This window comes from Thamnophis sirtalis, unplaced genomic scaffold, assembly GCF_051295495.1.
Source record: "Thamnophis sirtalis isolate CommonGarterSnake01/CBP01778 unplaced genomic scaffold, rThaSir2_p1.2 scaffold_4, whole genome shotgun sequence".
NCBI lineage: Eukaryota > Metazoa > Chordata > Lepidosauria > Squamata > Natricidae > Thamnophis > Thamnophis sirtalis.
The window spans coordinates 11,032,155-11,046,868 of NW_028261384.1; the positions used below are offsets into that span (position 1 = coordinate 11,032,155).

Here is a 14,714-nt window from a genome sequence, read left to right on the forward strand (position 1 = left end):
TATCTCGGTGTCTTAATTGTTTTGTCATGCAATTCCCTATAACAACATCCAGAGAAGAGAAGTTGAAACGATTTTATGTCCAGGATGTGAGGGGTCTTTTAGATATTTCCACAGCCCTCTTTTTGACTGGTGCATTGTACGGATCCACAATGGAAGGCAGGCTGGTTGCAATTATTATATTTCTGCAGTTCTAATTATCTGTTGAAGTCTGTGTGTGTCTTGTTTGGTTGCTGTGCCAAACCAGACAGTTATAGAGGCACAAATAGCAGACTCAATAATTCCTTCTGTAGAACTCTTATCAGCAGCTAATATTTTTTTGTGGAAATAACAATTTAATAGTTTCATAAAATATATACTGCTTTCTGTAAGTATCACAAGAGTGGTATACAGAAAAAAAGGGGAAGTACGCAAAACAAAAATGCAAAATACTCTGTTATAAGTGCTATGTTGATTGTGGTGATTGTTCTAAAGTGTCTATAATATTGAAAATTATTTTTTTCCACTCTTCTCAGATTACTAAACTCTCTCATCGAGTCACATCAATGAAAGACCAAAACTTTTTGATCATCCATGCGACAGCTGATGGTAAGATTATATGAACCAAGCCTACAGACACTCCCCACTCAAATAAAGCGAAATAAAAGCTTTATTTTACTCACAATAAATGTTTTGTTTTGCGGGTTTTTTGGGGGTAATTCAATTATTTACTTCCTGGAACTTAATTACTTTAATCTATTTTACAGAGAAAATTCACTTCCAGCACACTGCAGAGTTCATTACTCATCTAATTAGGATAAAAGCTAATTACAGTTTGCAGGTACCTTCCTGTTACATAATCATTGTTTAAAAAATAAATGTAGTTTCTCCTTCTCTCTCCTCCTCCCTCTCTGTGTTTATGTATAAATGTATAGATGTATATACCAGTATGTATGTTGTTCACAGGATTTTAAAGCCAGTTTGGTCTAGTGCAGTGATGGCTAATCTTTTTGTCATCACATGCTGAAAGTGTGCGCCCAGCACGACGTGCACGTGCCCACACTCATAATGCAATCCCACACACCCTGCACCCCTGTGCATGCATGCATGCTCCCATGCACTCCAGCCCCCCACACATGCACACACAACCCCATTCATGTGCATACGACCCCCCATGCATGCACACACAACCACCATGCATGCACACATGACCCCACACACATGCACACACAACCCTCCCACGCATACACACACACAACCCCCCACACATGCACACACGACCCCCCATGCATGTGCACACGACCCCCCATGCATGCACACAAAACTCCCTATGCATGCACACACTACCCTCCCATGCATGCGCACATGACCCCATGCATGCACACACGACTCCCATGCATGCACACACAACCCCACCCCCATGCATGCACACACAACCCCCCATGCATGTGCACACAACCCCCCACACATGAACACACAACCCCCATGCATGTGCACACAACCCCCATGCATGCGCACACAACTCCCTATGCATGCACACACTACCCTCCCACGCATGCGCACATGACCCCATGCATGCACACACGACCCCCATGCATGCACACACAACCCCCCCACATGAACACACAACCCCCACACATGAACACACAACCCCCACACTTGCACACACAACCCCCCACGCATGCGCACACACACAGACACCCGGGCCCATTTTAGATAGCTTCCTGGGAGCAAAAATGGGCCATGCGCAGCAGAGACCCAAAAATCAGTTAGCCAACGGGGGGCACGCACACATGTGTGATGGAGCTGAGCTGGTTCGAGGGCTCACATTCTCTTAGAGAGGGTTCTGTGTGCCACAGGTTTGTCATCATGGGTCTAGTGGTTAATAGTAATACTCACCACTAGACCAATTGGCCAAGTAATAAAAGCACAATACAAATTAAATTTATATACATGTATGTATGTATGTATGTATGTATGTATGTATGTATGTGTATGTATGTCTATATGTATATATTTCTTAAGAACCTCCGTGTAGTTGGGTGTGTCAAAATGAAGCTTGGTATTATGCCATCTTGGCGTTTTCCCATGGATCTTGGTTTTCTCTAATTATTTTAGAGATTTTGCCCAAATTACAGTACTAAGCACTGTTATCTTGGGAATTTCATCATATGCTTTTATTATATTAGAAGAAAACAACAACAAAAAATTTAGCATATTAAATTTTTTGGGAGGGAGGGAGAATTTATTTAAACAACACGTTCCAAACAATGTATTAATCAGAAATGTGTTACAAATTGCTCATTTTTAACATATTTCAGAATACAAAGCATATAAAATATTCGCATGCCAAAAAAGATAAAAAAGTAAGTAAGAGCAAGGTGGTTTTAAAAAGACTACTGTGTTTAAGTTTAAAAAAGAAAATTGTGGGTTTGTTTTACAAAAGAAATTTCCCTTCCCTTCTATTTGGATCCTGAACAACAGACCAGAACTTGACAGCAAAATTAGAAATTTTGTTAGTTTCTCTTTAATTCCTCAAAACTATATTCGAACTATAGGTAGTCCTCAACTTATAACCACAACTAAGCCCAAAATGTCCATTTCTAAGCAAGGGTATTGCTAAGTAAGTTTTGGCCCATTTTACAACCTTTTCTTGCCACAGTTGTTAAGTGAACCACTACAATTTTTAAGTTAGTAACACAATTGGTTGTTAACTAAATCTGGCCTCCCCACTGACTTTGCTTGTTAGAAGGTCGCAAAAGGTGACCACATGACCCTGGGCTGCTCCTATCATTGTAAAGATGACCCAGGCCCCAATCATTTTAATGTTGATCACATGACCATGGAGAGGTTGCAACAGTCGTGTGAAAAATACTCCTAATTTTTCAGTGCCACCAAAGTCTCAAACAGCCACTAAAAGAATGGTTGTAAGTTGAAGACTACTTCTATATAAACCTGCCTTGCTCTACATATCCTATCCCAACTCATAATTGTGAGTAATTGATGATCCTCATCAGTGGTAGGTTGCCGATATTTTCACTACTGGTTCGGGCGCGATCCCATGCCTGCGCTTTACGCAATGCTTATGCACAGAAGTGTCCAGGTGGGTGGGCGGAGCCTCACGCCACCGCTACTACCTGTTCGCCTGAACCAGGCCGAAACGGGAGCAAGCCACCACTGATCCTCAGACTTTGATCAGGGACATTCAGATGAAAGTCCCCAAAAAATCAAGTTGCTGGCCTCCACTGTTTAATTGAAAGCCCACCCCTTTTTATTATGCATGTGGCGTGTAAACAAGGGGTGGGGCTTCAATCAGGCGGCTGTGGCAGCCATTTTGTTTCTTGGGAGATGCTCTGGCTTTGAAGAAACACTCCCCCCCCTCCCAAAGATGTGAGACCCATCTCAACCATGACCTTTTCCTTGCCAGATTTACCCCGACGAAGGTCACTACTTCAACAACCCAACCCTGGAGCAGCACTTATACAAGTCCATTGTCAATTTCTTCGTGGGATGTTTCGAAGTCCCGGACAAAGCCCCAGTGGTTTCCACGAAAGAAGACGAGGATGAAGATTAACTTTTCTGGGCTTGTGCTGAGAAGCACAAGGCGACTTCTCAAAAAAAAAAAAAAAATATGCAACTAAATCCTCCCGATTTCCCTTCCCTGAAGAAAAGGAGTGTTGTGTGAGCATGTATTTAAGGAAAGCGAAAACGGAATAGCAGTCCTGGTGCTGGTATCGGAGCTCCTGCCTTCTCAAACGGAAAAAAAATATTTAAGCATGAGGAACTCAGCAGGCGCTGCTGTTGAGAACCGATCCCTACGAACAAAAATGGCTGCGGTGTGATTTCTGGCTATAAAGCGTATTGACTGGGAAACGGAAGTCTGAAGGCAAATTCGCCCAGATGCCCACAAGGCAAACCCTTTTCCCGTTGCTCAAATGCAAGTCCCAGAAATGAGTTTAAAATACTCTTGTCTGTATTAGGGGTCCCTTATTTAGCATCTCATTGTTTCCTATAAAACGAACCATCCATGGAATAAAGATTATAGCACAATTATTTTTCGAGGGGTACTGAAATTGTGTGTTGTTTATCTGTCGTCTTCTGCATTTCCAAGAAATTAGGCATTTGCTGCAGAACTGCTCAGTTACATTGGCGTTTTCTTTGTATAAAAGCACCGCTGTAGCTTTACTAACCACACACTGTACAGGCATTTCTCTATATATGGTTTTTAGCTGTCGCCCCCTTTTCTCTTCAGCCTTGCTCTACTAAAACTTTGTTGCTGCAATGTTCTCTAGGCTTTAAGAAAACCCCTTTAAAGCCTAGAGATCCACAGGAGTTCCTGCTTAAGATATTTTTTTTTTTAGATATTCTGGAATATCCTTTTGTTTCTTTAATGCTCCCAACAGCAATTTAACTTTATGGATTTGAATTGTCCAATATTAACCGATATTTTGTCCTATGCTTTTTTTAAAAAGTCCTTTTTTAGAGGGACAAAGTTAGCTGCATGACTGGTCATCGTCCTACAATATCCCCAAGTTGCTAGTCCCTATTGTCGCGGATTGGCAGGGTTGGGAAAATGTGAGAAGTTGCTCTCAAAAGATCATGTCTTAATCGTGCTTGGAAGTGTGTTGTATCAGCAAGTGAACAGAAAATGGAAATCGCTTCTCTTGAATTGCTTCTCTTGCTTTTATCAATAGCTACAGCTTCTCTCATTTATACTGTTACCTTCATAATATTATACGGCTTTTAATTAGTCCTAACACACTGCCTTATCTGTACGTTGTGTTAATGTAATGATAAAAATCTGGGTTGGGGCATTGCAGGTTTGTCTTTTATTTTTTCCTTTGATTTTTTTTTCCCCCTCCTGGAATTTTGAACACAGTCATTTCTTTCTTAAAGTTCCGAGGAGACAAGATTAAAACAGTTCAAAAACTATCCCCCAATCCATATTTTTATTCCTGGAATTCCTCTTTTCCTCCTCCTCCTCCTCCTTCTCTTTTGCTTTGCTTACTGTTCCTCCCTGTAAATTATTCTGACCCAATGTACAACTAATATGAATATTGTATACTTCATTTTGTTGTGTATAAAAGGAATGTAAAGTCGAAGATTTGTCAAGTTCCCTTCTGCTCCGGCATCATGGATTATTATTCTTACTCTTAACGTCTTGTGTTCTACGTGCATGTGAGGAAAAAAAAAACCTTCTTTGCTTATTAAGAGGTGTTCATTTGGACTAAATTAACTCTGTGGCTCCTTTTTTTTTTTTTTTCCTTTTTACCATTTTTGGCAACTTGAATGTCAGTGCAGGATGCTTCTGCATCTTTACATGTATTGTTGAGAGGACACACATCCAAGACAGCAGGAGAATTGGTGATATGCTTCACCCAGATATTTCTTTCTTTCTTTCTTTCTGCCTCTGCTTTAATTTAGGTTGAGATTGTTAGCTGTGGGTGGCCATTAGATCCTCGTGGGAGATGTACCAGTAAACCAAAGCCCAAGGCGAAGGGGGGGGGGGGGAGAATCAGGAATCTTGTTGATTTTTCCCCCCCTTCTTTCATAGTTTACTCTGCATCAAGAGTCCTATAGAAAGCTACTGCAAAATAATCCATTCCTTCAGCCAAATGCCAAATAGACCATGTGAATGGTACGGTTCCAGGTTTCGCTAACCTTATAGGCCGGGATGCCTGAGCTGATCTTGCTCCAGAGGAGGTGACCCCTCCCTCTGTTTATAAAATTTTGTAAAGAAGAAGCCTGGTGTGGCACAATAGTGTTTGTTGATCCATGAAATAAAGCATTATTTTACCTTCTAAGTTGTTTGTGGTTACTCTTTCTTAACTATTAAGAGGTAAAAGGTTCCCCCTCGCACAAATGTGCTAGTCGTTCCCGACTCTAGGGGGCGGTGCTCATCTCCGTTTCAAAGCCCAAGAGCTAGCGCTGTCTGAAGACGTCTCCGTGGTCATATGGCCGAAGGGACACGGAATGCTGTTGCCTTCCCACTAAAGATGGTCCCTATTTTTCTGCTTGCATTTTTACCTGCTTTCAAACTGCTAGGTTGGCAGAAGCTGGGACAAGTAACGGGAGCTCACTCCGTTACACAGTGCTAGGGATTTGAACTGCTGAACTGCCAACCCTCTGATCGACAATCCTCTCAGCGTGTTAGCCACTGAGCCACCATGTCCCTTTTCTTAACTATTTCATGACTGTAAAAGTAGCTGTAATCTATCCCATGGTCTCTAAAGTTTATTGGGAGCTTTGGAAGATTCTCTGTCAGGAAGGTTGCTCTGTCCAATGGGCCTTGTCTCGTTCCCCCCTTTCTTCGAACAAAAATAGTTTGAATGGCTGGGGGGCTGAATTGATTATCTCAATCTAGGGGTGGGCCTTTAATCATTGCCTGAAAGGAGTCAAGCCATCGCCACTTGACTTCTAAGAGGGAGATGTCTCTTTCAAAGGGAGATATTTTTTCAACTGACCTCCTAATTCTGCTAACTAGGTCCATGTTTCCAAAGAAACTGTATTGGCCGTGCCAAAACAAAGCTTGGGAAAGACTTGGATACACGTGGATTTCCATGAGTAAATGATCCGATACACATTTTTAAAAAGTTATTCTTTAAAATAGATGAGAGAGGGAGGGGTAGGGGAGAGAGAGAGAGAGAGAGAGATGATGGATGGATGGATGGATGGATGGATGGATGGATGGATGGATGGATGGATGGATGGATAGATAGATGGATGGATTGCTACCATTTTTCTCAAACCGGTACCATTCCAACAATCAGCTATCATACGCAATTTATATTAGCTAGAATCGTCAGATTTCCTGCTTATATATATACATACATGGATTGATGGATGATGGATGAGAAAGATAAAATTATGGATATCACTCCATCTTGAGGAAGATTGTAAGAGCATTTGATATTCACAATTTAACCTCCTGTGAAGATGCTGGCTGCGATGGTCCTATAGGACATGGGCCAAAATCTGCAATCAAATTGATCCAGGCCCTGTTCCCATGTTCAAAAGGGAGGGGGAGTATCAATCACAATCTCTTGCCCACCATTTTACAGATTTTGACCTACGTACTGTGGATGTCCCTGAGCAGCTCTGGGACTTCTTCTTTTTGTTTTGTTTTTAAATAGGACATTGATGGAGAGCAGCTCTTCATGGATTAGATCCCATATGTGATCTGTTTCAGCTTTGCCTTTGCTTAAATACAGAATTGGCAAAATGCAAAGCCTTTTTGAATCAATTGCATCAGCATTCGTGACTTAAACGAACAAACCAGAGGCAGATTTTCTCAAGCAGAGAATAAAAGAGAATAGTTGTACTCAAGGTTGAATTGGGCTTCTCGCGGCTCTCTGAACTGGGCTGCTTTCTTATAGGCATTTCATTACCCAACTAGTAGCACTGATGACATTACCTAGTTGAGTAATGAAATGTCTCCAAGGAACAAGCAAGCGTAGAGAGCACCAAGGACTCTACAGTTTTGTATGCAGTCTGAGGGAGAATCTTAATGAAAGCAGAAGGAGGCAAATAGAGATGAGAGGGATCAGGGTTCAATCAGAAGAAAGAAAAGCGAAATCAATTATTTCAGCAATCCAGAATTGACAGTTGACTTATATGAGGATTAATAGCTGCCTTGAAATATTTGAACCAGAGGTGGGTTCCTTCCGGTTCGGCCTGGTTCGGCCAAGTAGGTAGTAACTCGGTCTTACCATGCCCCCGAATCGGTGCACTCAGCGCTGTAGGTGGCACCATCTTGTTTTTTGCGCATGCGCAGCTGCACTTTGTAGTACTGCACATGTGAGCATAGCACGCATCAAGAGTGTACACAGCGCAACCCTGAGGAAACCGGCAGTAGCAGCAGCCCGAAACTACCCCTAACTTGGGCCATCCTGCAAACTTAGCTCGTGTCCCCTGAATGTGACATCTACAAGTGATGAGAAACTACAATTCCCATTAACCAAACCAAGAAGGCAACGGTGGCTGAGAATGGTCCCAAATTAGACACTAAATAACAGCAAAGGAATACTTTACGTTGGTCTCTAGATGTCCTCCGTCCCACTTGTCCATATTCCAGAATTTATTTCACTCAATTTGTTTTCCATTGCGGAGCTTAGCTCTATCCTTCAGAACCTTCCTCCCGTAAGACAAGCCTAAGAAATTCTTCCTAAAAATATATATATTCTTTTCTTTCTTTTTCAGGCATTTATTTCTCGTTACCTTTCTCCCTCTCCCATGTATGTTTCCCTCTTTGTTCCAATTCGTACATGTCATTTGCATTTTCATCCATGCCATGTGATCAATTCTCTTTTCCCTTCATTCACAATGTTCTCCACCGCCTCTTTAGGGCATCACTCACTGTACACATTACATCAGTTTCAAGAAGGTTAATTGGATTTCACCCTCCAAAGTCAAACTCTGACCGGCATCTGACATTGGAGTCCCCCTCCCTACTGCCTTTCTGCCTCCAGGGCCCCCTTGTTTCTATAATCAGAGAGCCATGAAGACGGATCAGCTGCCCAACAACAGGCTCTATCCTGGCCAATTTCTGACTTCTACTACCATCCCTTGATCTACGCTGACACAAATCAAACATTCTTCTGCCCTGCTGAAGGGATGACAACGAATAAACAACAATCTTTCTCCATGTCTGCAGCTGCAGTGATATTGTGTCTCTTTTTTTTAATTCCACATAGATTACATTGACATCCTTTAAAGGCTAAGAGTTCAGGATACCTTTCCAAGCTGATATGAAACAGTGGTGGGATTCAAATTTTTTCACTACCAGTTCTGTAGGTGTGGCTTTGTGGGCATGGCAGGGGAAGGACACTGCAAAATTTCTATTTCCTCCCCACTCCAGGGAAAGGATACTGTAAAATCTCCATTCCCTCCCCACTCCAGGGGAAAGAATACTGCAAAATCTCCATTCCCTCCCCTCTTCGGGGGAAGGATACTGCCAAATCTCTATTCCCTCCCCACTCCAGGGGAAGGATACTGCAAAATCTCCATTCCCTCCACTCTTCGGGGGAAGGATACTGCAAAATCTCCATTCCCTCCCCACTCCAGGGGAAAGAATACTGCAAAATCTCCATTCCCACCTCACTCCAGGGGAAGGATACTGCAAAATCTCTATTCCCTCCCCACTCCAGGGGGAGGATACTGCAAAATCTCCATTCCCGCCACTCTCCAGGGGAAGGATATTGCAAAATCTCCATTCCCATCCCACTCCAGGGGAAGGATACTGCAAAATCTCCATTCCCACCCCACTCCAGGGGAAGGATACTGCAAAATCTCTATTCCCTCCCCACTCCAGGGGAAGGATACTGCAAAATCTCCATTCCCTCCCCACTCCAGGGGAAGGATACTGCAGAAACTATATTCCCTCCCCTCTCCCGGGCGAAGGTTACTGCAAAATCCCCCTTCCCTCCCCACCCCATTAATCTGCTTTTCAGCTGCATTCTCCTGTTCTCCAAACTACTCAAAATTTCCGGTACTGGTTCTCCAGAACCTGTCAGAACTGGCTGAATACCATCTCTGATGTGCAACCTTATAACAGAGCCAAAGGTTGGCCAGTTATCTTCAGCTGCGTTTCATGCTGAATTGTCAAGCTGGTCTACTGTATTCATTTCATGGTTTTTCTTCCAAGTCTGGCTGAGTTTAAAAACAAGACAGAGTAGTGAGTTAAGGAACAGCTGGATAACAGAGGCTAACGAGTTGTGTGATTCATGATTAATTGAGGGGAGGGGAATATATGAGCCAAAGCGACAGAAAATTTGGTAAGAAGCCCTTGGTGCTCTCTGAGTTTGGTTGTTTCCTTGCAGACTTTTCTTTAAACAAGGTAATATCATCATGATACCTAGAAAAGAAAGAAAACATTGGAACTCAGACAGCACTAAGGACTCCTGAGCTACAAATATTCTTTAAATTTCATTGGTTTCTGGATTTATACTGAAGAAAACCGAATACATTTGGGGAAGTGCCTCTCATTTTCTCTGTTTATGGAGGTGAAACCATCCATAGTGAGCAGAAAAAATAGTAGCCCTAAATAAAGAACACCCTGGAGCATGGTGAAGGATCTATTTTTCATACTTCTAAAACAGTGGTGGGATTCAAAAAATTTACTACCATTTTTGTGGGTGTGGCTTGGTGGGTATGGTATGGCTTGGTGAGCGTGGCTTGGTGGGCATGGCAGGGGAAGGACATGACCCGACAAATGCGCGCCCAACAAATGCGTGCCAACAAAACCGGCGTGACAAAACGGCGACATTGAAAGCGCGCCCACTAATGCGCACCAACAAAAACGCGCCAACAAAAGTGCGATTAGGGTTTTTAGATTAGGATTAGGGTTAGGGTTAGGGTTAGGGTTAGGGTTAGGGTTAGGGTTAGGGTTAGGGTTAGGGTTAGGGTTAGGGTTAGGGTTAGGGTTAGGGTTAGGGTTAGGGTTAGGGTTAGGGTTAGGGTTAGGGTAAGGATTAGGGTTGTTAACATTGTTACCGTTGTTTTTGCGTTGTTTTCGATGGCGCGCTTTTGTTGGCACGCATTTGTCGACGGGCTTTAGTGGGTGCGCTTTCAACATCGCCATTTTGTCACGGCGGTTTGGTTGCCGCGCATTTATCAGTGAACCGGGGAAGGATACTGTAAAATCCCCATTTCCTCCCCACTCCAGGGGAAGGTTGCTGCAAAACTCTTATTTCCTTCCGATCAACTGGGACTCAGGAGGCAGATGTGGGCGGGGCCAGCCAGAGGTGGTATTTACCAGTTCTCCAAACTACTCAAAATTTCCGCTATCTTTTCTCCAGAACTGGTCAGAACCTGCTGAATGTTCTAAACCATGATTTCAAAACAAATATTTTCATGCCAGGTTCTTGTTTGGAAAGTGTGGTTTATCTCCAACATTTACTAAGTTTATATGCACTTAGTACAACATTTACTCAGAATTCTGAAATTCCGTAGTTCTAGCAAAGTAACTATTATGGACAGTAGGAATTTAAGAATTCTACTTACAAGTAGTCCTCAACTTAGGATCATAATGGAACCAGCCCATCGTAAGTCATGCTTGTCTGCAAATTGGGTCACCCATATGACCCACTAAATTTCACTAACTTTTCTAAGGTGATCATTAAGCAAACGTGGCAGTTATGAAGCAATCCTCACCATCATTAAGTGCCCTCTGTCGTTGTTAAGTGAGTCAATGATTAAGAGAACCACGATGGGTGAGTTTCGCTGAAAACTGGAAGTGAAAATCAGGTTTCAGCAAAGCCATGATGAACAGCAGTTATGTGACTGCAGGATGCTGCAAATGACTAAATATTGGTTAGCTGCTAAGCACCATGGAACTTCAGAACTAGGAAGGTTCACCGTAAATAAGCAACCTATCATAAGTCAAGGACCTATATTAAATATTGGATTTAACTACACTAGAAATGTTTGCTTTTCTCCCTCGGTGATAATACCTCAAATATTTTAAGTTGTTCCACTTCTGTCTATGTATGATGTTAGTCATTTTTCAGGAAATGCCAGGATAGTGGGTCAGCCACATTTTTCAGACTTTCTTCCTTTGGATACTCCATCTTAATACATCTTCTAGTCCATGAACCGGTTCGGAAGATCTGTTGAAACTGTGTCTTATTTTTAATTCCAGCGCAGGGAGATGTTTTCTGCTAAGCTGAGCTGCTGAATAATTAAAGCAATATTTGTGGGTTTTGTTCTGAAAATTCCTAACAGCTGTGGCATGTTTTGATATTTATAAAGCTCGATAAATTATGCATCTGCCTGGGCATGGAACTCAGCATGACACTTATTAATATCACCGTTCTGGCCACAAAAAAGCTACCATTCGTTTAATTTTATTCCTGCTGTTTTGTCAGCCACTGTCGGACTTAATCAGCCTTGCCAGGACGGTTTCAATTGTGCATCAAGGATCTGACAGTGATTTTTGACTGCATTTGTATGTCCTGTTAGAAAAACACTAATTTAGAGAAAAGAAAACCCTCATGGAAATTAAAGGGTTGCTTTCAGCTGTGCAGACTGGATAAACAGGGCAATAATTAATTGCCCGTGTTTTGGACATTAAAATGGATTTGACATTAACACGGAGTTGTTGTTGTTGGTGGCCCACAATTGCAATCCTTATTCAGGATGAGTTTATGGAGACTACTAGAGTAAATTTCTACTAGACTGTAGTACTTCTTAGTTGGAAAAGGTCTTTGAATCCAAACTCCTGTTCTGTGGAGGGATGCAACATAAGGTTCTCTAACACATCCTGTACAATCTACACTTGAACATAAAGTGGAAAGACAACCACCATCTTTGTAGATCTACACTTATTACTCACAGGTTCTTCGTAACAATCAACCAGATCACTGCCGACCTCTAAATCTGTGTCTGTTGTCCATTAACCTGTCAAATATCGCAGACTGTAAGGTGATTTAGTGTCTAGATCAGTGTTTCTCAACCTTGGCAACTTGAAGATGTCCGGACTTCAACTCCCAGAATTCCCCAGCCAGCATTTGCTGGCTGGGGAATTCTGGGAGTTGAAGTCCGGACATCTTCAAGTTGCCAAGGTTGAGAAACACTGGTCTAGATAGTCCTCAACTTACAACCATTCAGTTAGTGACCATTCAAAGTTACAACAGCACTGAAAAAAGTGATTTATGACCATTTTCACACTTAACGACCATTGCAGCATCCCCATGGCCACTTCATCATAATTCGGCTGCTTGCCAACCGGTTCATAATTATGACCATTACTGTGTCCCGGGGTCACGTGGTTCCCCTTTTGCCACCTTTTGACAAGCAAAATCAATGGGGGAGTCAGATTCACTTAGCAGCCATGTTAATAGTTTAACAACTGCAGTGATTTAATGAACAACTCTGGCAAGAAAAGTCATAAAATGGGGCAGAACTCACTTAACAGTTGCCTTACTCAGCAATGCGAATTTTGAGCTCAACTGCTGTTGTAAGTCAAGGATTACCTGCACATATTCTCTCATTTCCAACCCTACATCTATAAGAAAGGGACCTGACCATTAGGAAACTCACTCATGTGCCCTTTGTAGCAGGGATGAAATTCAGCAGGTTCTGACTTCAGACAGGTTCTGGAGAACCGGTAGCGGAAAATTTGAGTAGTTTGGAAAACCGGCAAATACCACCTCTAGCTGGACCCAGATTAGGGAGGGAGTGGGGTGGGAATGAAGATTTTGCAGTATCCTTCCCCCTGTAGTGGGGAGGAAATGCGGATTTTGCAGTATCCTTCCCCTGAAAAGGAGAGGGAATGGGGATTTTGCAGTACAGTATCCTTCCCCTGGAGTGGAGAGGGAATGGGGATTTTGCAGTATCCTTTCCCTGGAGTGGGGAGGGAATGGGGATTTTGCAGTATCCTTCCCCTGGAGTGGAGAGGGAATGGGGATTTTGCAGTATCCTTCCTCTGGGGTAGAAAGGGAATGGGGATTTTGCAGTATCTTTTCCCTGGAGTGGGGAGGGAATGGAGATTTTGCAGTATCCTTCCCCTGGATGGGGAGAGAATGGAGATTTTGCAGTATCCTTCCACCTGGAGTGGGGAGGGAATGGAGATTTTGCAGTATCCTTCCCCTGCCACATCCACCAAGCCACACCCACAGAACCGATAGTAAAAAATATTGAATTTCACCACGTCTTTGCAGGCCTCGAGGGGCACATAACTACCTCCACCAAATGAAGATAGAGGTGAAGGATATCAGGAAGCAGAGAAGATGTCAGGCCCCAGCTGATGCCCCCACAGAACAGGCCAGGTGAACTCCATTGGCAGCAAATTCTCCATTCATACATTCAATAGTGTTTCTCCACCTTGAAAACTCTAGGATGTGTGAGCTTTAACTTGCAAAATTCCGCAGCTAGGTGCTGATCACCTTAGAAAAGGTACTAAAATTTAGTGGGTCATGTGAGTGACCCAATTTATGAAAATCAAGAGAAAGGACTGCGAGATCAAGATAAGCTTTATTTTGGCCAAAAGGTCCAGATAGAGGTAACAATTTCTAACATTTCGACAAAAACTTATAGAAAAGACAGTTTCTTATATATCTTTCTAAGAGCAACGTACACAGAAATGCTTAACTTCACTTCTTATTGGTTACCTTGAGGAAAAAGCCTTGTAAGTAGATAGGGTCTTACTTCTCCTTTTGTCTTGGGCCATAGGTACTGACTACGTGTCTCTAAGCGAATTTTAACCAAACCTTGTGGTTTTGTTATTGAACTCTGCAGTTAGGCACTCACTTCCTGTTCTTTTGCAAGCTGCAACTCTGCCTATGTGGCCTTTTAATAAAGAAGCAAAGGGGCCCCGAGAGGCTGTCCAGCCTGACCCAGTAAGTTCGCTCTTAATGCCCAAATCTCATTTTACTTCCTACTTTATCATGAACCTAAGTTGAGGATTATTTGTAACTAGAATTCTTAAATTCCTACTGTCCATAATAGTTACTTTGCTAGAATTACAGAATTTCAGAATTCTGAGTAAATGTTGTACTAAGTCCACACATCTTAAAGTTATGGAGCTTGAAAAAACACTGATGTAGATAATGGTAGACTTTACAAGACCTCTGGCTGACCAAGAATTTTTCTAATTTTATTTTTCCCACCTCTTTAAAAGATCTATCTCCTGCTCAGAATTCACGGAGGGAACTAGTGTCTTCTACTTGTTTTACTATGCCATTTCTAAATAAACAGAAAGCAGGAGAAGTAAGATTTATCCGGCCTACTAAATCTATACG

At 42.5% G+C, this 14,714-nt stretch overlaps 1 protein-coding gene across 5 annotated transcripts in view; it reads left to right on the plus strand.

Annotated features, from left to right (window-relative positions):
• DPP6 (dipeptidyl peptidase like 6) overlaps positions 1 to 5,486 on the plus strand; it is a 637,674-nt gene extending 632,188 nt beyond the window's left edge. For 4 of the 5 annotated variants that reach the window (XM_087712475.1, XM_087712477.1, XM_087712474.1 and 1 more), the window contains exons 24-26: positions 513 to 585; positions 744 to 817; positions 3,404 to 5,486. In XM_087712475.1, coding sequence (XP_087568601.1) covers positions 513 to 585; positions 744 to 817; positions 3,404 to 3,550 — 294 coding nt within the window. In that variant the 3' untranslated portion in view covers positions 3,551 to 5,486. Of the gene's footprint in view, positions 1 to 512; positions 586 to 743; positions 818 to 3,403 lie in introns of those variants that run through there. The other variant, XM_087712478.1, reaches the window with a different exon arrangement.
• The last annotated feature ends 9,228 nt before the right edge of the window (positions 5,487 to 14,714 follow it).